Raw genomic sequence first — 22,460 nt, 5'->3', positions numbered from 1 at the left:
TTAGAAGATGAATGAATGAACTATTTAAGTTTAAGGTTATTAACCAGAAACCACAATAATTACCAAAAGGCTAAAATGTTGGATAACAGTTAATCCTTTAAAATGACCAGAGTTTTACATTGAAAATAACAATATTACAGCTTAGATGATACTTTTACTGCATGATTGTGCTGAGTACTGCAGTTTGTCCATATTGCCTTGATTTTTGCACAGTTTTCAGAAACTCAACTGTTATGTTTTAGTGTGTAGGTAAAGATTTTGGAAATAATAAAGAATATCCATTAGCTGACCTAAATGTTGTTTAATAAGCGGTGCCCACATTGTTTTAGAATTTCATTTCAACATTTCATGCAAAAAGAGAATTCAAGAAGTCGGTAAAAATATTCAGCAGAGCTTTAATTAAGAAAATCAAATCTAGTCTCTTTAATCGGAGACTATAATGCACTATGATGACATAATATTTCTATTTATCCTTTCTCTTCAGAACATTAATAAAAGCATCTTTGGGGACGTCCACATTTCCGATGCGCCTCATCTTCTTTTTGCCTTCTGCTTGTTTCTTCAGGAGCTTCATCTTTCGTGTTATATCACCTCCATACTAACAAGACAATAGAAAAAAACAAAAACTTTTGTTTGATAATCTCTTTTATTTTAAGAAAGAGCAAAGAAAAACATTTACTTACGCATTTTGCAAGAACATTTTTCCTGTATGCCTTTATTCTGAAAGAACACAAATGATTGGCATGATTTCATTAGGTTTATCAGTTAAACACGTTCCAGGAATGTTTTGAACTGTTTGATTTGCAGACCCCAACTACCTCAGAACCTCAGTGTGTGCTTACGTTTCCCGTGCGATGACCTTACTTCCAATGGCTGCCTGCACGGCGATCTCGAACATCTGCCTTGGAATGGAGTCCTTCAGCCGCTCACACATGGCTTTGCCCATTGTGTATGCGCGTTCTCTGCCATGACAACACAGCAGCAGACAGCTTTTAACCAATTCTTGCCTCAGATTTAACAAAAAGAAGAAGAAAAAAAACAAGAGGCCATGGAGTCCAGTTATCAACACACCACCGGACTTTACAGCTGCTCAGTCAAAAGAAATCTGGTCTGTTATATCAAGTTAGTGCTGAAACTGGACTCTTAATAGTATTTCGTTTTTTTAACTTACATTTTAAAACATATTTACTACTAAAAAAAGATAATGTTTTAAGTTACTAGAACCCTAACATACCCAGTGAAGATAGGTTGATTTATATATGTGTTACTCAAGCAAATGATTAACACAAATTCACCAGAAACTTATTTCTAAAGGAGGTCTGGTAAATAAAATTCTTTTCTACAGTCAAGTAAATGTCATTGCAAACCTTAAATTCTTTAATATGTTGATCAGTTTGTTTTTGTAGATTCTAAAAGTGGCGTTTTAAACACAGAAGATGCAAGATTTCCTGCAGTTTTCCTTGTTAAACTACGTTTCTTTTGGTCTGCTAACTGTAATATGCAAAACCTGAAATGTTCATTTCATAGGCAACCATGTATGAAAGTCTTACAGAAAATCTAAGATAAAATCTAAAATCTAATCTATGAAACATAGTTTTTAGTTTTCCTACATTGGCTACCAGTTAAATCTAGAGCTGATTTCAAAAATGTAGTTTGAACTTTTAGTGCACGGTGGTGCAGTGGTTAGCGCTCTTGCCTCACAGCAAGAAGGCCCTTGGTTCAAGTCCCGGCTGGGGGACCTGAACCAGAACATCAATGGGGGACCTTTCTGTGTGGAGTTTGCATGTTCTCCCCGTGCATGCGTGGGTTTTCTCCGGGGTCTCCGGCTTCCTCCCACCATCCAAAAACATGCTTCATAGGTTGATTGGCGACTCTAAATTGTCCATATGTCTGAGTGTGAGAGCGAATGGATGTGTGATTGAGGATATTCTACCCTGCGACAGACTGGCAACCTGTCCAGGGCATCCCTTGCCTTCGCCCAAGTGGCCTGGATAGGCTCCAGCAGCCCAGTGACCCCGAAAGGGAATAAACGGTAAAAGAAGACGAATGAATGAATGAGTTTGAACTTTTAGATCTTCTAATGAACTGGCTTCCACATAGATTTCAGAATTGCTGACTCCCTACGGCCTTCAGGCTAGAACCTCCTTAAGGTCCAGAGACCCCGTTTTAAAAACGCGTTCTTCCAGACTCTTGAGTGGTCTGCCTTTGACCCTCCACGTGGCAGATGTTGCCGATTCTTTTAAAAAGCTTTTAAAGACATTTTTATTCAGAAAAAGCTCAACTTTGCAACAACCTGGCTTGATTTTTTCATTGCATCTTATTTTTATTGTGTTTGTTAATTCATTTTTATTGCATTTTACAGGTACGCTGAGAAGAACTCGAGGATTTTATCTGTGAAAAGTGTTCTACAAATAAATTCTTCTTTAAACCGTAAGCGTTTGTATGATCAGGAAAAGCTACGTTGGAGTAGCCGAAGACGGTTTAAACACACCTGTGCACAATGGTGGTGAGCTCTTCCACCGGATGGCCATTCAGCAGGAGATCCATCTTTATCAAATCGGCAGCCTGGTAGCCGGCACTCTCATAATCAAAGCTAGACCAGATCAAACCACAGTGATGAACAGATTCCTTTATGACAAGACTGCAAAAGTACAAAAACACCTTATTTTTAACAGATCTTTTGAAAGAAATCTCCTCATTTTCCTATCATAAGCCGACGATAAGGAATTAATCACGTGACCTGTGAAATACTGGTAGTGGTATCATGGTTTGTGTAAAAGACCCATTTGAATTGTTTTCTTATTAATGTTTAACATTTCCTTTGATTGAAGATGGCTTTAATTTCAAAAGACGTATGTTGAAGATGTAAAAGAACATTATAAAAAACAACGTTAATATTTGTAATGTGTTTTGAAGACTTTTATTGTGAAGGTCCCACCTACTTCTGTGAAATCCCTGTGTCAATGTAACAGAAACAAAAAAAACGGTTAACAGCTGACGCTACGGCAACAAAGGAAACAGACAAAAAACGGACGGATAACTGTGTAAAGCTGGAAGGCCAACAGGTATGATTTTTGGTTATGTTTACTGTAGACATTTTGTGATTATTTTCAATTTGTTTTGTGTAAAATAACAAAAGAAAGGTTTCTGTTTGAAGTTATCCAACAATCTAAAGCTACTAGCTGAGGTAAAGAATGGTTGTATATCAAAAAGGAATTATTGTAAGTTTGTAGTTTTGCTTTTCTTCAGCTCTTACGGCGTGACTATGACTGTGGAGTAAATAAATGGGTTGGAATACCCCATCATAGTCCATCAGTTACTATCATTGAGTCCATCGTCTGAATCAAGTCCGGCTGGAATGCTAAAGTTTGGGCTTCCTGCCCACCTTCTACAGGAGAATCTGTCTGTAAGACTAAAAAAAGGGAGGAGGACTGGTTTACTAAATCAGTAAGATCACCAGATCCCATCCTGCTGTCAGAATGGCATCACACCAGGAAAGAAGCCGGAAGACTCTTTCAAAACATCTGACAGCGTGTTTGATTGATAACCTTCCTGTGATTATCGTCCAAAACAAAATGTGCTCACTCCCGTTTAGAGAAAACGGCGTCCATGCCCGCAGCTCTGACAGTAAATCAATAGGAGGTTTCTGGAAGCATTTGAAGGACGGACATCAACAAACATCCTCGTTTGAAGCAGCGTTGAAGCAGCTTTATGAGCAGGAACAAACTCGGGTAAAAGACGCGTTTGAGATTTTTTAGGAAAACTTTTGTGATATCTTGCAAAAACACAAAATCTCACCAAGTAGTTTTTTCTACTTTAAATGTCTCATTACTTGATAGAAGACAAAACCAAATTATGCATTACTTTTCAAAAAGAAGAAATAACTTAATTAAAAACAAAAACAAATCTTGAGTTGTTTGAGCTTAAAAAAAGATTAAATTTTAAGCAATATCTCTTGTTTCAATATCAAAATGAAACAACCTTTTCTTAATATAAGTATCTTTTGGGGTTTGCTTCCAGTCAGGACTTGCTTGATTACGTGAAACTGGAAAGTCTTATTGAATTCATAACAGTTCAAATGTATTTCAGTCAGACAACTCATGCAGTAATAGTAATATTTATTTTCACATCTTTTGTTTTGCATTCACATTCTTTTAGTTTGGCATAAGGCTCCGTGCAATTACATGAGACAAATTTCCATAGACTTTTGGGTAATAACTACCCCTAACGGAGCTCACAGGTGGAAGCCGGGTGGGAGGGTGGGGCAACAAACGCAGCGCTGCAGTAAAGAAAGATGAACAGCTTACACACCTGGACTTAAGTAAGATCCCTGAACAGGTGAGTTGATTAACTGAACCGCCCTAGGGGAGTAACCGAAGTAAACGCCTGCCTGAGTTATCTGCCCGAAATTGCTCCCAAGGTCGCTCGTTTACTAAAAGTTTAAAAGCAAACATCCATTTACATATGATTTCCAAGACAAACGTGTTTCAAAATATTAAATTCTACTCTTATTTTAAGATGATTCTGATCCAGAAATGAGGATAGTTTTGGGAGAAAAGTGTGTAAACCTTTTTACTTTGAGCAATACAGGTTTATTTTATTCCCAATTACCAGAACCATCCACCCTAAATTTAAATGTTTTTATCTCATTTTAAGATTGAATTTACTTTTAAAAGGACAGGACATTACGAAATATTTTAAGAATCTTTTTTCACATCTTAAATTCTATATTTTTGAACTCGTTTTGAGGACATTTTTTCCAGTTTGCACAGCGAAGAAGATCAACACACATTCTCAGAAGTATCTCTAATCCATGATCAGGGCGGATGGTAAATGACAGCTGAGAACTGAGTCCTAAACAGAAAATGTCACAAAATCTGAGACAATTTCATCCGAGAGTTTAGCTCCATGACTTTCACCTTGCATATCCAGACGACAGCGATTTGAGGAGGTCGTAAAAGTCCACGACGATCTCATTCAGAGGGAAGAGGTACTTCATCATGACCCGCTGGTCGTCGATGTACACCATGTTCTTCTGGACACCCCTGCGGTTCTAAAGCAAGAGAAGTGGATCACTCCTTCACAGTAGCTGTTATTGAGGACACGCTTTTTACAGTGCTTCATAAATCGCTGCCTAAATGTCCTTTCAGGATGAGTACTTTATTTTCCAACACAAAGAAGGGATTTCCTTAAGTTCCTTTTTTTTTTTTTTTTTACAAAAATCCAAATTGAGAAAATCAAAAGCAAACTAAACCTGCGGCATCCCTACGCTGCGGCTCTCTGTAGTTTTGTAAAAGAACTATTGAGATATGCGTGGTGTCTTCAACGCCGTTGGGATGTGCGCGCGGGCACGAGGAGGAGAGGAGCAGCGTGAACGCGCGGAGGGGGCGTGTCTGTGGCAGTGAACCCGGACCAGGGTCTGTTATGGATAGAAAGTTCTTCTAAAAAAGACAGTACATGTTGAACGAGAGGTGAATAAAAGCCTCATCATGCAGAACCTCTCCGGGTCGTCTGTCGACCAACTCTGTTGTATTTTTGTGAGTAGGTCTGAACCAGGAGCGGGTCGGAACCAGGCGAGCTGCTCGTCCCTGCCTGGACCGGCTCCCCTGTGCTGACGACTGTCGACAAGTAGGAATCAAGGAAAGGCTCATAAAAATGATTTTCTTTTTAAACTAACAGGCTGATTATTATTAGCAGCGTTCGAAATAAGCGGGTATCCTGTTTGTCCGACCAACCTGATGGTTGTCCGTGTGACAACCATCAGGTTCATTGGCATTTTTCGACTATTTTTCAAGTTTAAAGGGTTAGTTTTTGGCAACCTCTGAATTGAGACGTATGCAGCAAATTATTTCCACTGACAAACGAAGTGCGTGCATGCTAGCGAATCCTTTCTGTTTCTACATGTCCTTCTTCCACTTTCGGCTTCTCCCATCATGGGTCGCCACAGCGAACAAGTCGCATGGTAAATTTGGCAATGTTTTACGCCGGATGCCCTTCCTGACGCAACCTTCTCAAACCGGGCTTGGAACCGGCACAGAGGTAGAGAAGGGAACAGGGAGCAGCCCGGAGTCGAACCCTGGCTTCACGGACGGAAGGCACCGCAAACCAGCACGAGCTAAACTGGCTCCTCTGTTTCTACATGTCCACTTTTCAATAAAGGTTATTCAAATAAATGTGTTGAACAACAGTACCTGGCGCCACCGCTAGAGGTCTCCAAAAACACGTTCAAAATAATCAGCCCATTAACAGAAGATTTAAAACATATTCATAAAACACTATAACTTTTACTCATAACAGAACAGACTGACATGAGCTGGGAAAAAAACTTTTTCCATGGGATTGATATTATATTCTAAATTTTAACAACAGTCTTTGTATTTTTATATTCTTTAAAGCAACAATTATCAAAACCAAAGAAAAAAAAGAACCAATATATTTAAATATGTGTAAAGATACTAGTTATAAAGATATTATTTTCAAGTTTTTGGCAATACTTTGTGTAACCAGATGCTTCAATATTTAGTAAAATGTTTGTTTTTAATTTTTAAAGAGTTTTTTTAAATGTCCATCATAAGAGGCAGTTGATATTAGATGTATAGAAGAAATAAAGATGCAAGTACTGACATCTGAGTAGTTGCTGTTGAATATTGGTATCGAAGGACAACCAAAAATTAGGGAGAACAACCAAATATTGCTTGCCAGCTTGTCCAGAGGACAACCATTCCCCCCCCCCCTTATTTCTAACGCTGATTAGGATTGAAAAAAATCTAAATGTAGACATTTTCTGAGTAAAGTTCTATGTGACTATCGACCCGCATCACCGCCACGACTCCCGCCGGCGTGTAATCCCAACAACGTTCCGACCCAGGCAGGATAAAGATGGAAAATTTACAGAGAATTGAAGTTGCTGAAGAAAATATTACGTTTAATGGCACCTGGTTAGATTTGTTTCCTTCTAACGACTTTACCAGTATGATTAATGTATAATGCAGAATTAGCGTGAAATGATGCCGTTCACTGGAAACACCGGTTTTCCAAAGGGTTTTGCGGCTCCCTGTGTTTGAATTTCTGTGGGAAACTGATCCAAATGGCTCTTTGAGTGGTAAAGGTTGCCGACACCTGCTGTAAACCATCTGCACAAATTTACAACATAACATACAAGGGTCCCCAACAAGATAAATATTGGCCAGTTTAAGAGCTTGGAAGCACCAAAAAATACATGTTTTTGTTCCAAATCTTTGTTTTCTTATTTAAAAAGTTTGAAAAAGTTCTGTTTGCTTAAGTTCCACAAATAATTCCATTTTCTGAATTGATAAAAAATGTTTTATTGAACTTCAAAACTTCAAATCCACGATAAACATTGAAACTGCTTTTATTTCCTTTGTGTTTTGAATGCAGTCCTTACCAAGCAGAGGTTCATGATCTTTCCAGTGTGAGCGTCTGGAGCCAGGATGGTCCCCAGAACCATGGGCTCCAGATATTCAGACACAGCCGACCTGTCCGGAAACTGAGCCGGGTTCACGATGATGATCTCCTCGCTGCCGCGTTCCTGCAGGAGAACCACATCCACGCTTTGGGGTTCAACTGGAAAGCACTTGAAATGATCAGAAAGGTTTTGTATTTTGCCTCAAAAAAGCTCCTTTAAAGTAAAAATATGTTTCAAAGCTGTTGAACTGAAGTTGACATCCTTCTTGCTCAGTTTACATGTTTTCCTTTATACAAAAAATTTTCTATATTTCATCCCAATTTATGTTAGTACAATTTTTTTTCAGTTTATAACCTTCATATCAGATAATTAAAATTAAAAGGTACAACCAGGACTAGCATTTTATTTAAGTAAAACTAACTTATTGTTGGTTTTATGTACTTATTTTTTTGGCTCAGATATAAAAAAAAAAAGAAATGACAAAGAAAATCTGTAGTCAATTCATTTTATTTTATACTTTTTGGGTAAAAAAAAGTTTAAAATGTATAATTTATAAAGAAAATAGGCGATATATTCTCCACATGATCAAATTCCACGTACAAAATACAGAAATAGATGCGTGTAACTCCAGAGAGGCTCAGCGTGAGGCGTGCACGGATGACTGTGTCAGTCGATCTCAGTGCACGAAGAAGAGGAGGTGGAGATAGGAGGCACAAAAGTGGGTGATGTGTTTGAGCTGAAGTAATTGATTACTCATCTTTCTGCTTGTGAATGTGCTTGCAGAAGCCATGATTCAGAGACCAGAACAGGGGTGGAGCTGGGTCTGCACAATCCCATCCGTCTATTTTCATATAAAGGAGGTGATTTTAACAGTAAGCTGTGTTTGCTTTGGACCAAAGTGTGGTGCTGTGTCTTTACAAAACAAGCATCTCCAGCTGAACCTCAAACACACAGAAGTTTGGTTAATTTGAGATGCAGCAGGTAGCGTTTCTGGGGATTTCTTTGCACAAACAAACAGAAAAAAATCCCCCTTAGAAATACAGCAAAACTTCCCAGAAGTCTGCGAAAAACCAGTGTGCATCGATGCTCACTAGATTGGTGAATATAGACCACAATGCACTGCGTCTGAACAATTTTAGCCAAAAACATTTATTGAAATGTATTTTTTTTTTTAAATATCAATGTTTTCACCTTCAGAACTCAGTGGATTCATAAATGGTCGTCACAAAACGCTCATATCAATTCGATTTTAAATTTGTGAAATTGATGACGTCATATTTGTCGTTTAAAAAAAAAAAAAAAAAAATCGATCTCCTAAAAAATGTTTATGGGCCTAAAAACGGCATCATTCTAATTAAAAGACCTCTGGGATCAAAATATGACAGGGGTGGGACTTTAAGATCATTCTGGCTGGAAAAGGCAGAGATGTTTTAAAACGAAAGAAAATGTGTTTACCTGTTAAACAAATTCAAGAACAAAAAAAGGATTATATAAAAATATTTACTAAAATAAATACTGAAGGTATTCACATTGTTTTGTTGATCATGATAAAAGTTTCATATATTCAGAAATGGCTAAATGTGAAACCTCCTTCAGTGGAAGAATAGATCAATATAGAAAGATCTAACTTACCTCAGACTATATGATTGAAAAGAGAAAATACTCTGTATTTTTTATTTCAATGGGGCTCTCCCTACCTTTGTTACTTTGTTGTGCTGCTGTTGTACTATAATAGCTGAAAACCTTTAAAAAAACAAAAAAAGTTCCATACATTGAGGGCTTTGCTGCTCTTCGAGCATGAAACCCAACTTTCTACGACAACTTTATCTGATCAGATCACAAATTGAATTAGTTTGTCTTTCCCCGGGAACATTTTGACAAGGATTTCCTGTCAGCCACCATCCGTATATCATCGTACGTGGAAGCACGCCAATGGAACAAGACAGCCGTGATCTAGGGTCAATTTTGTGCTAAGTGGAAACTTTCTGTTGCAATCAGCGCATGCCGAGCTCAGCGGTAAAAGCGGAAGATGAACGGGCTGGAAACGGCTCTTACCTTAATGAGTTTGGCCGAGGAGAGGACGGCCTTGTAGGGCACGGTGGGGGCAGTTACTATGACGGAGGCGTTGTACTCCTGCTCCAGCCTCTGATTGAACACCTCCATGTGGAGAAGACCCAGGAAGCCAAGTCTGCAACACGACAGCGGGGTCCACATGTGCAGTCAGGTTCTGCTGTTGTCTGTGTCGTTTTATCATGGACGACTTCCAGGTTAAGTGGTATTTTCTTAAACAATTTAAATGGGTACAGCTAGTTTAAAAATGTGCGTTTACAGCGGCTGTGTCCAAACTGGAGGGCTGCGTTCTTCCTGGGCTGCATTCGTAGGCCGCTTACATCACAGCGCCGCCACAAGTGCTGCCCAAATTCAACGACTCCTTCCAATGCGGCCAACGCATTTTCCCCCGATTTCAAGGATTGGACTGGTGCATCCTTCTATGTTATACATATCCCAAGATGCATTGCGGCCAAACCCGGAGATTTTCTGACAACAATGGCGGACTGTGAAGCGGGACCCGAGTTGGAGATAATTACACCTTTTTTATAATTACACCTCTGAGATTAAACGTTGGATCAGAAAAGCCAGGAAAATTTTGTGCTCCGTGCCCGGTTCACGACTCCTCTCTGTTCGGGACTCACGGTTGCTAGGCGACAGGACATTTGCCGATGTAACGGCTGGAATTATCTAACCAAATTCACAGCCGTTAACATCTGGCCTACCCGCTCCACGAAGGACGCGGAATATAGATTTATGTTCTAAGAATAAATGCTAGTTTTAGATTTGACAAGGATTTACTGAGACAGGGCAAGTTGCACTAAGCTCATATTTTCATTCTGTTCATTTCCACTTACACGAACTTTTTGTCTCTGCAATCAAAATAAAGTCCGATGAGGTACATACAAACTTAAAACTAGCAAAAAATCACTTAATCTTGGGCCACAGAATCTTCACTTTTGAAGTAATTCTTACAGTTATTTTTTTTAGCTTATTTTTCCATTTAGAACTCTTCTGTGGAACTCTTTGTTTCTGGATTTTGATATCTTATGATCGGATTTCTTGTTAAGTAAAAATGAGTTGCTGCATGGACGGATAATTTACTACTTTCTGGTGATTTTCTTCTGTGTTCTCTTTCTATTTTTAGGCCGGATGCTATTTTAGGCTTCATTTTTGCAGAGTAGAGCAAGGTAACGCGGTCTATCTTCCTTTCTGCTAATGTTAACAAAGATGAAAATGTTGGGATGGAGAAAGTCACGGCTTATGATTGTAGTTTTCAACCCTGGAGAACCCATTTGATTTTGATTTATTTAGTTTTTGGCTGGTAATTGCTGCTACCCAAAATGAACCAAAATGAATTAACTTTAAAAGCCCAGAATCGCATCATCAACAAATTACTCATTTATTTGTCCATTTATTTACCTATTTGTCTGTCTGTAATTGCTATTTGGCGATTTGTGTTATCCCTTCTTTTTTCTTTTGAGCTGCCAGGTGAATTCCTCTTCTGCGGGAATAATAAAGTTCCATTCAATTCAATTTAATTCAAAAAACAAACTGCGGAGAAGAATCAATATTCAAAATTAATGAAAGAACCTATAACTCTACAATTGAAACCTACATTTATTTAATTGCAGAAAAAGAATTAAAAAAAAGAAAAAAGTGTTTTCTTTCTTTGGCAGCAGATTTTTAAGCGACATTGTTTTTGAATTGAAATGCAAAGATGACGTTCTGACCTCCAGCCAGCTCCCAGGGCCAGACTGCTGTCTCTCTGCACCATGACACTTGAGTCATTCAGGGTCAGCCTCTCAATGGCACTGCGAAGGCCCGGGTATTCTGACTGGTCCATTGGATACATCCCTGAGGGCAGAAAAAATACTTGAAAAAAGCCCACAAAAGCAGGAAAATGGACTGTGCAGTGAAAGCACCGTGCCGACCATAGAAACAAAGAACTAAAGGGGCTCAGAGCTGCCACCTAAAGTGACCTCATGCATCACAGCGTTTCTTCCAACTTTGAAATGTTCCCCGAGGCTTCAGTGCATCTTCCTAATTGGGTTATATCATGCTTTATTTTTAAGCATGACGCCGCTGTGGAGGAGAGGGGCTGCTCTCACCTGCAAAGACCATGGGCTTGGCGGGTTTAAAGCCCGGAAGGGCGTCCACAGGCCGCTCCTGAAGGAAGAGCGTGTCGCCAATTTGGGCCTCCTTCACCTCCTTCATCCCTGCGATGATGTATCCCACCTGACCTGCAAATCTGAGCAGAAACTCACATCAGAAACTTTGATCACCGAGGGGCCAGTTTACTCTCCTAATACTGAAGGGGGTGATTCATTCTTTACTGCATGTGGAGGTGAACCTGATCCAAATGAACCGGAGATCAACTAAAGCACAAAATCTCCCCAAGTATGTTGTCTGGTTACTAGTTTGAACGGTTTATATCATGCTTTTCTTTAGCCTTTCAGAGTAAACTGTATCCAGATATATGATAATACATCACTTTTGGCTCACCAAAGAATTATTTTCGCCGCCCATTTTCCTACCCGGGCTTAAGACGACTCGATCTCTGAGGCTCCGCCTTTCTCTCTCGGCCCCGGCAGCGTGTCGGCGTCTCACCCACGGAATCAAACAACATCCGAACTTTTGCAAAGATGAACGTGAATAATGTGTATATAAAATGAAAGAATCTTACTCCACTTAATATAAGACACAGCCAACTTAAAAGTAACTTTACATTATATGTAATGACTTGTTTTAAAGTGAGATTGTAGTGTGATTGTAATTTCTAGCCAGAATCCATCCAAAAACGTGTTGTTTTCTAAGACGTAGTTTCTGCAGAGCGACAGTAATTCAATAGAAATTCATCTCTTGAGTTGTGGGCGGGACTGTTTGCAACCCCACCATTCCCTCCCCAGTGTTGAGAGCTCTTTGTCCATGCACTCTCCTGCTAGCTTACAGCCCCTCATCCTCCCAACCAAACATTAGCGGTGCAACAAAAATGGCGAAAAAATTTGGAGCGTACAGCTGAGACGAGGAAAACAAAAGACGTACATGGATTTAGGAAAATTGTGGCCCGCCCAGCGTGTTCTCACAAAACCCATCTTTCTCAAACTGCATTTCGTCGTCTGAAGAAGAATTGCCAGCTTTCCTTCAAAATTCGAATGAAGAAATACTCCGAAATGAAATTGTGAGCCTAATTTTCCTAATCGTGTGGCCTTCATCATCAGAAAAATGCTACAAAAACATGATTTTCACTGGAGGGGGTCTTTAATACATAGCAGTCATTTATCAAACTGTTCTGCATTTGTCTCTGCAGCAGCATCCACGCCTGATAAGTAAAAAAGCAGAAGGTGATGAACGCAGCTCACAGTTTCTGTGTTGGGAGCTCATCGGGCCTCAGAAGGCCGAGCTCGTTGACCTCGTAGGTTTTACGGAGATGCGCCGAAACTATCTTGTCTCCTTTTTTAACTCGACCTCCCAGCACAGCGATGTTGGCCACCACTCCTCTGTAGTGGTCGAAATTGGAGTCGAACACTAAGGCTTTAAAAGGTTCATGGACGCTTCCTGCTGGCCTGGAGGAGGAGGAGGAGGAGGAGGAGGGGGTAGGCGTCAGTTTAGAAATAGCAGGAGCAGAATAGATCACTGCAGACATGCAAGCATCCTTACGCTGGAATCCTCTCCACAACCGCTTGGAGAACTTTTTCAACATTTGTTCCCAACTTAGCGGAAATCTGACGAGAAACGACAAAATCCTTGTCATCAACCTGGGAAAATGATCAACGTAAAAGTGACCATTGTGAGTGAATCTCACCCGGATGCACTCCTCTGACGGAATATCGAACACCTTTTCAATCTGAGACTCCACACGACTGGGATCAGCATTTTTCAAATCAATCTGAAAAAATGTATTCATCACTTGTCTAATAAAGTGAAATATAAAAACAAGCAATTAAACCCCACCTTGTTAATTACGGGTATGATTGATAGCTGGGCTTCGAACGCCAAGTAGAAATTGGCCACAGTTTGAGCCTGGATGCCCTTCAAAGCAACACAAAAACATCAATAAAGTCACGTTACGCAGCATGTAACTCCAGAATAAGTGCAAAAGGAAAATACCTGTTTGGTACCTGATTGGCATCGACAATCAACAGGACCCCTTGACATGCAGATAGCGAGCGGGACACTTCATAACTGAAGTCAACATGACCCTGGAGAAAGGATGAGCGCGAATAAGAAGTCTGGCAAAAAACAAACAAACAAATGCTATGAATGTAGCTTACTGGCGTGTCGATGAGGTTCAGGAGATACTGCTCCCCCCCGTAGTCATAAAACAGAGAGGCCGTCTGAGCTTTCACGGTGATGCCTCTCTCCCGCTCAACCTGAAGCTTGTCCAGAACCTGCTTGTTCTTCCCGGTCTTTGCTATGGCGCCTGTTTTCCAACCAGTGAGCGTAACAGTCCCGACTTATTTAGCTCAAGACCCAACGATGACGCGGATAAATGAGACATGTATCTGTGCGCATGACCTTTGGCTGCAATGCTAACGCACCTGTCATTTCCAGCAGCCTGTCAGCTAGCGTGCTTTTCCCGTGATCGATGTGAGCAACGATGCAGAAATTCCTGATTCTGTCCGCCGGGAACTTGGAAAGGTCGACCGTGTCCTTTAAAGAAGAAGACCAACGAAATCCTTGAATTATCTCAACATCTGTTCTGGTATAGAATAAATAATTGACATAGACACCCATACATCTCCTGATCCTGCTGAATCCCTTTGTTATGGAGGGATATTTCTGCCACTACGTTACACACAAAACTTTCTAAGTAGCAAATGAAAATATCAAATAATTGCTTTTCAATTATTTTTTTATTTTGCTTTCAAATTTATTCATTTTTGCTTTTGAAAACCTTTTTTGCGTTAGCAAAACACACGTTTTCGCAAGCGTTGTGTCAAATCTCGCTTTATTCCTTTCTTTTTCTGACTGCTTTGAGCGCGACTTAGCGTGATAAAACTGCCACAGCCAAGAAGGTTTTCGCATGCGTTGTGGGTCATCTCACTATCTTTGATTTTGCTGACATTCGTTTCAGCTTAGCGTGACAAAGCGGCCATCAAGCAGCTGCTGATTGGTCCAGCCAATTGTCCGAGTACGGCAAGTTTTACAACCAAAACATTTTCAGCATTTGTTGATTCCACAAATGCTTTCTCCCTACAAATGTGCCACCATTTAAAGGGGAAATAACCAGGCAGCGTTGGGTAGAACCAGAATACCAATATGGTTTATAGAAAAGAAAAGATTCAATAGAATAAGTGGTATAACATTTAAATAGCTAAAATTTTGAATACATTACTCGGATTTATTTCAAGGATTACATTTGGATACATTTTTACAGAACAATTTAATCCCTAAATAGCTGAATTAACATCTAAATGACCATTACCCCTTATCAAAATGTAGTACACTTGAAGTTTCCTTTTGTTAGATATACCTGAGTAAAACATAGCAAGTGTTAGGGGTCTAACAATTTATCAACTAATTGAGGAATCTATTAATATTGCTACAGTCGAACCAGATTGATCTGAGTCAAGCTGTTAATCTAATCGAATGAAAACATTAAAATACAATATTTTCATAATTAAATAAATTTGCTTATATTGATATAATCGGAAAAAGACATTTGGATTGAAATGTTTGTAAATTTATCCTTCAATTGAAAAAAAAATCTTAGAAACAGAATACAGAAGAAACTAAAAGCTGACACCCCGCGTCTGTGAGCTTCCTGTCTCTCTGATACCTTGTCAGCTTGTGTGCTCGTCCTCCTCCTGAAGGTGATGCTGGGAAACCCGGACATAATTTGAATCCAGCGATGTCTGGACATCGTGTAGCTCGAGTTATACCTATGACTTTTTCTCATGCACATTTTCAACAGTGAAAGTATCGAGGAGGTCTGACACAAGCGTGCAACCATACAAACCGACATGTTTCCTTCCAGCTGTAGGGAGAAGTAAGCTACAGCTAGCTAGCTAGCCTAGCAAAGCAGCGAGTATGCTAACACGTCGCACATAGATCCAGACTGACGTTGACCTTAAGTATTACATTAGTAAATTCGCTTTACGTTGTACATAAATACATTAATAAATAAAAAATGGAAAAGTAAAAACCAGCGGATAAACAGAATGGTATGAACTCTACTGCATGCGTTCTTCACGGACATTTTAGGTGAAAGGTCACAGAAGATTTATGGGAAATGGAGTTGAGATCTAACCAAAGACGAAAGGTGACACAAGAGAAATCCCGCCGGAACTTCCTACTTCGTTGATTTTGATATTAAGGTCCCACCGTGAAATGTCATTATTTCATGATATGCATCTTTTTCATTTGTGGAAAAATGAAAAGGTGTTTACAACAATTGACGCTCAATCACATCACTGTGCACAATTCAAAAACATGCACAAAAAAGCGCCCTTTTCTTATTTTAAGCGACAGTCTTTAATAAAAGCATAACAAGTCCCGCCCTCTCAGGTTGTCGGATGGGGGATAAAAACGGATATCAGTTGCTATGACAACGAAGCTGCCTCTTGTACATGAATAGATTACAGCTTTTTTTCTTTGTGTAACCAGAGATAATAAACCTCTATTAGGCCCAGTTCTGTCTGTCATTCATCCACGTGTCTCTTATTTATTTATTTATTTAAATTTGTCCGTAGTTTAAATGTAGGTCAATGCTCCGGTCCAGTAACCCTGCTTGCTTTAAATCGTTTCTGCTTTTACTTAAAAGATAATAGGATTCATTTAGTGAATATGAAAGAGTGCTGCATCACTTCTGAAGACATTTCTTCATTCATACTTTTCCATCTGGTACACCAAAAAAAAAAAATCTTTTTGTGGTTCTGGGTGGCATCTGCTGTGCGCATATAAATCCTGTCAAATGGAAAATTGACAAACTGCCTGATCACTTATGACTTCTGCAAGAGTCGATTTTTAAAATTCTTCCTAAAAAATTGTGACCCTCAATCATAAATATGACAGGCTCTCCAACCAGAGATGCACTTCCTTTCTTTGGAGAGGGATTTCTGCCAGGCCCCGATCTCTGAGCAGACAATCAGGGTCAGCTGTGGACCGAGGAGGCAGAGTGGAAAATGAAACCTCAGCGAGCTTCGCATTACGGCTCAGAGCCACAGGGCTTTTTGTGGTTTTTACTAACACACTCATAATGATGGCAGCATGGGAGCTTTGGCTGACAGGATCTTCCTCCGCCGAAGAGCTGAGCTGCTCCATTCACGGTATCGTGCGCTTACTGGGATGTTACCAGTGAACTGTGGATGTGTTTGCACGCACCTCTTACTGTAAGCGCCACTCTTATGTACAGTGTATAGCTGCAAAGACACATCTCAAAGTGTATGATGTCACAACAGTAAAAGAACCAAATATTTGCATTATTTTGGCGTTTTTTCTAGGGTATAAAGAAGCCAAGAAATTACAAGTTTTCTGACAATAACATGCTAAACCAAATACCACAAAATAAAAAAACATTACAAATCCTTCCTGGTTCTGATTTAAAAAAATTAACACTGTTTACATTAAATAAAGTTTTTTTAATGTCTACAAAAGGCCAAATTCACAGTGTCGGTTTATTTCAATTTTACACAGTGAAATTTATCAAATTTCCAAAATTATGACAACAGTTTTGTATTAAGAACTGAAATTGTGTGTTTTATTAAAAAATCTGTGCATCAAAACAAGCATCCATCTTTTAAACAATCATTTTATCTGGAATGTTTAAGTTTCATTTTGGATATTGTAAAAATTGTGAGTTATATGTCATAGCATACAGGGGGGAGAAAAGGGAAAAAATCAATAAATACCTTGAAAATACATGCAACGTTTGATTCAGCAAACAAATCAGAGTAAATAAAGGTTAAATAAGAAGTCAAATCATATTGATTCATACAAAAATGATTATTATCTTTGACCATATGAGTGCAGACACAGGGCTGGACAGGATTTTTCTCTAACAATATACAGCATTGATTAAAGACTATTTGCACACAAAAAAATCATGGTAAAAAAATGTTCATAAATTTTTATAGGTCAACTAACCAACTTCAGACATCATGAATTTTGTAGAAGAAAAATAAATGGTTGCACGCTGGCTGGAGATAATGAGCGCCCGTTTCAACGCCAGACGTAGCTGTTGGGGGTAAGACACGTCTCACTGTCCTCCACAAATTGTCACACTTATTGCAGAAAAAGACAAGAAAAAAATATTCAACAATTAAGTAAAAAAATAGGGTGAATAAGAATCTACAACAGTAAATACAGCAGCAAATATAACATGGTTACAAAGATTTCTGATTTTAAAGAAAAAGGAATGAATAACACTTTTTGTGTTTGCTAACATGTCGGCTCATTTGTTCCCCTGTATTTGAACTACTGCTTGTTTTTTCTACAGAACTGATTCTTTTTTCTTCCTTATGTGTAGTGTTGTGTACTTATTTTTTCTGTTGGACAAATCTTTTTCTTTATTTCTTCCGTTTGCTTACCTTTAAACCAAATTAAATCGGAAATGACTCACTTATAGCAACAACAAAGTGCTGAATCCTCTTCTGACGAAGCAAAATTACTGTAAAGAATGAATAAATTACCATTTTTTGTCACTCATTTAATTCCTTATTTTTAAAGAAGTGCTGGTCAAATAAATGCTATCTTCTTCTAGCTTTCCTTCAAGAAAAGAGGAGGCTTTACAGTTTTTCTCAGTCGCTTTAGTACAATTCTCAGATCAGAATTGAAGTTTGCAAATACGTGTGTGCATTTCTCAAAACAATTTGTACAAACAGCAAAACACTATGGATTTCTTGCAAAAGCCTGTAACTTGCTCAAAATCTTTAGTTCATCTCTCAAAACGAAGTCTTTTTGTCATTGAACATGTCAGTGCCATCAGAATGTCAAGTCCTTGTGTCATTGTCTACGAACCAGACAGTCAAATGACTTAGTCATGTTGTCAATTTAACTGTGCACTTTAGAGGGAGGTTCTGATGTAAACTGTGGATAAAGTTTTGATGACAATTATTGTAAAAACCTTTTTTGTTTGATTGCAAGAGACTGGACAAGATTCACATTTACACTTCTATTTTTCATATTGTAATTTGTTGACAGACCATGTCATACCAACATAGAAAAAACCCACTGCAAACAGTAACAGAAAAGGGAAAAAAGATAGAACAAAACTCAACAGTACAGGCAGTGCAGTAGGAATTGGTGTGGTCCTCCTACACCTCTTGTCATTCCTGTATGTTAGGCCACAAATTCTCATCCACATCACAGCGAATATCCTCTCTTGCAATGCAGCGAAATATGTTTGTCACATTATGACAACTTGGTCAACCATTTGCAGTTAATGACTTATACGATGAACCAATGACTAGGTGTTTTGAAGAGTAAGACTATTGCACAGTGAATTATATAATACATTTTGATCAACATGACATAAACAATTGATAATGTAGCAAAAAGCAGAGAATCGTACATAATCATTTGCATGGATGTATCAAATCAATTGCAACTTGTTCAAAGAAGTGAGAAACTGCTTATTTGATGTGCACAAGTGACATCATGATGTGAAGATTCAACAAATAGTTTTGGGAATTTCATTCTGATCTGAGAATTGTACTAAAGCGACTGAGAAAAACTGTAATGACAATTTTGTGAAAAATACTCTTCTTTGTGTAAATCTTTAAAAATAAACAAAGTTATTTTTTTAACTTCCTGTTTTTATTTATTGAATGACTTTGCTTCTGTTTATTTATTTAATTTGCTTTTACTGGAGACAAGTTTTGACCTAATTTATTCTGAAATTAGTTACATTTGACAAAAACAAAGTGCTGATAGATAGATAGATAGATAGATAGATAGATAGATAGATAGATAGATAGATAGATAGATAGATAGATAGATAGATAGATAGATAGATAGATAGATAGATAGATAGATAGATAGATAGATAGATAGATAGATAGATAGATAGATAGATAGATAGATAGATAGATAGATAGATAGATAGATAGATAGATAGATAGATAGATAGATAGATAGATAAAACATTGTCACTTTTGATAACTTTAATCGTAGCTACAAATTGCTATTTTAAAAAATCTCTGACCACAGACCGTATATAAAATGTTGGTTAGACTTTTGTATTACAAATGTGGACACCATCAATGTGTCTGTAAACTGTTGAACTGGCCAGCAGGGGGCGACTGGTTGCGAAACATGTGACGCTGATCAGCAATCTCCAAAAAGTTGTAAAATTTTTCCCTGATGTGGATTTGTCCCAATTATTTGGTTGAACTCTTACATATTACTTAATTATGTGTGTTTTGCGGGGGGAAAAAGTAATCCTGTGAAACATAAGAAACATGTAAGGTATGGCTACATAATCACTGTGTGGTTCATGGAGAGGCTCACACTGGGCTGTGATGGAGCATCAGATGTAGCTGGGGATCTGAGATGATAACTGTTGTTACGGTTTCAGGGTTTTAGCTTCATCCATTGGTCATAAAAAGGCCGGACCCAAATGACTTCCCTACCCCTATTGTAAGGGCATTTGAAGCTGTAGTGGTGTCCGAAAGTATTTTTCTAGCCATAGTGACTGAAACACAGAGGGTTACACTTAAATATAAGTACTGAGTTTTTTGTTCTTGAATGACTTTAAAGTTATGGAAGTTACGTTTTAGGTTAAGCCTGTGGACACGTTACAATGAAGGACGTTATGTGAAGCTGTCAGACCACAATACAACTTTTTTGGTCATGACCATGACTGATTAAATTTGGTTAGAAATGAGTGTTTCGGTTTGCATGTGAGCAACTGATGATGCTGATGTATCCACAGCATTGACTGTATTAGAAAACTGGACTGAGTGAGTGAGCGTGACATCAATAGAAAATGCAGCTGGGTCCAACCAAAGGAATCACTCCTTATATTTGCGCGATGTTGTCAATAGGCAGTGATTTATCTAAACTGGTCAAAGTTTGGTCAATTGAGCCAAAGTTTCTATGGCAACCATTCCTCTTGCTGGAAGTCCAGACCCCTATGACTTGAAAACAGGGTGAACGAAATCCATCAAACGTTTTGAACCTTCGATGTAAGACCATGTACTCTCATTGAGGCATCTGACTGGTCAGTTCAGAAACGCACCAAAGAAAAATATCATTAAAAAAATGGTGTTATCAAGAACATGTTAACGTTTTCTGGTTATTCTGTGAAATAGAATGACTGAGTAATAGCTGTTTATTTCTCAACAGAAGTCTATGGGATTTTGTCTTCTTGGAGCCAGCGGGTACGTCCTGTTTGGAACGCCACGAGGGAGCGATCACTCAATCCAGTTCCCATATACAGTCAACGATTTACAGACAGTTATACATGTCAAAACCTGAAAAAAAATGCAGTATCATACAAGTGTGTTTTTGCATTGGCTTGAATAGAAAGAAAGAGTCAGGCCTCTCTTTTTAGCAAGGCATAAAGGAAAAGTTAAAATTTTAAACCCTTTCACTCGAAAAATTAAATATATATTTATATGTGTTTTTATATATATATATATATATATATATATATATATATATATATATATATATATATATATATATATATATATATATATATATATATAGTGTGTGTGTGTTTGATTTCAAAAAGTGGGTACTGTCGACATAAATCAACACACTTGGAATTCCTTTGTGTTTTCATTTGTACGTACAGTGGACACATACTGTATTTGGAAACATACCTTCAGTATATATGCACTTTAGTCAAAGTGAACACGCTATATGTCACCATGAAACCATGAATATAAACATACGTACACATTTACAAAAGCCAGGCTTTTCAAAAGTGCTGCAGACAGTGTAGAAAACAGGCAGAGAGAGAGGATCACACTGCAATCCAGGACTGCAAAGGTATTACACAGTTGCTGGAGGAATTTGGTTCATGTCAAAGCTCCCTGACCAGAAGCCATTAAAACCTGGTCTCTAATTGGAGGGGACCATATCCTTTATAACGGGTTCTCTGTTTAGGTATGTGGCCCAGTAGACCAGGTTGAATGTCCCAAAGAGAACAGGAAACATAATCCGGGACATCCTGTCAATTTTGCTAACGCTGTTAAATGTCTTCTTGCTTTCTTGGGCTTTACCCTCCAATTTGGGCTTGCTTGGATCGATGGCGCCACCTTTGGCAATGGTGGGAAGTGTGCTGGAGTCCTTGGCAATGTTTGGTGCGTAGTTGGCGACTGCCACAGCGTAGGCATTGTTCTTCTTCATGACAGACGCCCTCTCCTTTTTCTGTTGAGAGATCAGTGGTGTTACTGACAGTCAAAACAATCTCATTTATTTATTTGTCCAATGGTGAAAAAAAAAAGAATTAAGGCAGCAGAAAATGATTCGATTGGGTCATAGCCAAGTATGGTAAAGCCCATTATATAACACACTGGATTTATTATAAAGACAGTTGGAAGACAATGGCTGGAATCAGAGCATTTGTGACCGATTCGGAGACATTTTGGGTTAAAACAATAAAAAAAGTACCACTCTAATCATCTTTTGATGTACTATCAAAGCGTCACCAGCGGTCTAATTTATGATTATGCTGTTTTTAGGCTAAATAAAGAAAACCTGTCATATTCTAGGACATAGTTTCTGCAAAAATGCAGCAGTTCAATGGAAATTTGCCTCTGAGTTGTGGGCGGTACTGGTGGCGTGAAATGATTTCCCATCATCCCTCTGTTTACACTTTTCTCCTACTAGTTTTCAGCCCCTCATAACCTCAACCTAACATTATTGGTGGAAAAAAAATGGAGCAATACAGCCTCACAGATGTGAGACCAGCTCAGATGAGAAAAAAAAGAAATTCATAGATCTAGTCATTTAAAAGTGGGTGCATCGGAATGGAACAGAACAGAGAGTTTGGGGTTTGTCCATTGCAGTTTGTACTAACAACTACAAGCTT

The 22,460-nt window shown here is 38.6% G+C and overlaps 2 protein-coding genes and 1 long non-coding RNA gene across 9 annotated transcripts in view; 1 reads left to right on the top strand and 2 right to left on the bottom strand.

Moving 5' to 3' along the window:
• Window positions 1-371: 371 nt before the first annotated feature.
• guf1 (GTP binding elongation factor GUF1) lies at window positions 372-15,705 on the bottom strand. Of its 7 annotated transcripts, none has more exons than XM_004073562.5 (17): window positions 15,258-15,705; window positions 14,017-14,128; window positions 13,750-13,898; window positions 13,597-13,677; window positions 13,430-13,507; window positions 13,281-13,364; window positions 13,136-13,200; window positions 12,838-13,041; window positions 11,587-11,726; window positions 11,209-11,332; window positions 9,482-9,614; window positions 7,406-7,549; window positions 4,920-5,053; window positions 2,492-2,593; window positions 843-962; window positions 684-720; window positions 372-598 (listed from the first exon to the last, which is right to left on the bottom strand). In XM_004073562.5, exons 1-17 carry the CDS (start codon window positions 15,441-15,443, stop codon window positions 464-466), a joined length of 2,028 nt encoding a protein of 675 aa, XP_004073610.1. In that variant the 5' UTR covers window positions 15,444-15,705; the 3' UTR covers window positions 372-463. The 7 variants fall into 7 exon arrangements, with proteins under 7 accessions (XP_004073610.1, XP_011478798.1, XP_020562431.1 ...); XM_011480496.4 differs by having other exon boundaries at window positions 13,586-13,677; window positions 15,258-15,697; XM_020706772.3 differs by having other exon boundaries at window positions 865-962; window positions 15,258-15,695.
• On the top strand, window positions 2,985-7,678 carry LOC144994777 (uncharacterized). The gene is made up of 3 exons (XR_013658421.1): window positions 2,985-3,065; window positions 3,596-3,731; window positions 7,399-7,678. It is a non-coding gene; the product is annotated as an uncharacterized LOC144994777 (long non-coding RNA).
• Window positions 15,706-21,194: 5,489 nt separating the features above from the next.
• The window catches only part of gabra2b (gamma-aminobutyric acid type A receptor subunit alpha2b), a 47,974-nt gene continuing 46,708 nt past the window's right edge, over window positions 21,195-22,460 (bottom strand). The window contains exon 10 of the mRNA XM_004073634.5: window positions 21,195-21,796. Coding sequence (XP_004073682.1) covers window positions 21,488-21,796 — 309 coding nt within the window. The 3' untranslated portion in view covers window positions 21,195-21,487. The remainder of the gene's footprint in view (window positions 21,797-22,460) is intronic.

The sequence above is a fragment of the Oryzias latipes genome, chromosome 10 (genome assembly GCF_053564925.1).
Source record: "Oryzias latipes strain Hd-rR chromosome 10, Olatipes_Hd-rR_3.1".
Lineage (NCBI taxonomy): Eukaryota > Metazoa > Chordata > Actinopteri > Beloniformes > Adrianichthyidae > Oryzias > Oryzias latipes.
The sequence above is the reverse complement of the archived record's forward strand: the minus strand, read 5'-3'. Positions and strand labels throughout refer to the sequence as shown.

What these genes read in the sequence shown, in the direction of transcription:
- guf1 (XM_004073562.5), bottom strand. Translation starts at nt 15,443, where the DNA reads ATGTCGGTTTGTATGGTTGCACGCTTGTGTCAGACCTCCTCGATACTT. An exon ending in GAGCTCCCAACACAGAAACT is followed by an intron (nt 11,727 to 12,837) that starts GTGAGCTGCGTT and finishes GTTTCTGCTCAG; the next exon opens with ATTTGCAGGTCAGGTGGGAT. An exon ending in CAAGCCCATGGTCTTTGCAG is followed by an intron (nt 11,333 to 11,586) that starts GTGAGAGCAGCC and finishes TTCTGCCCTCAG; the next exon opens with GGATGTATCCAATGGACCAG.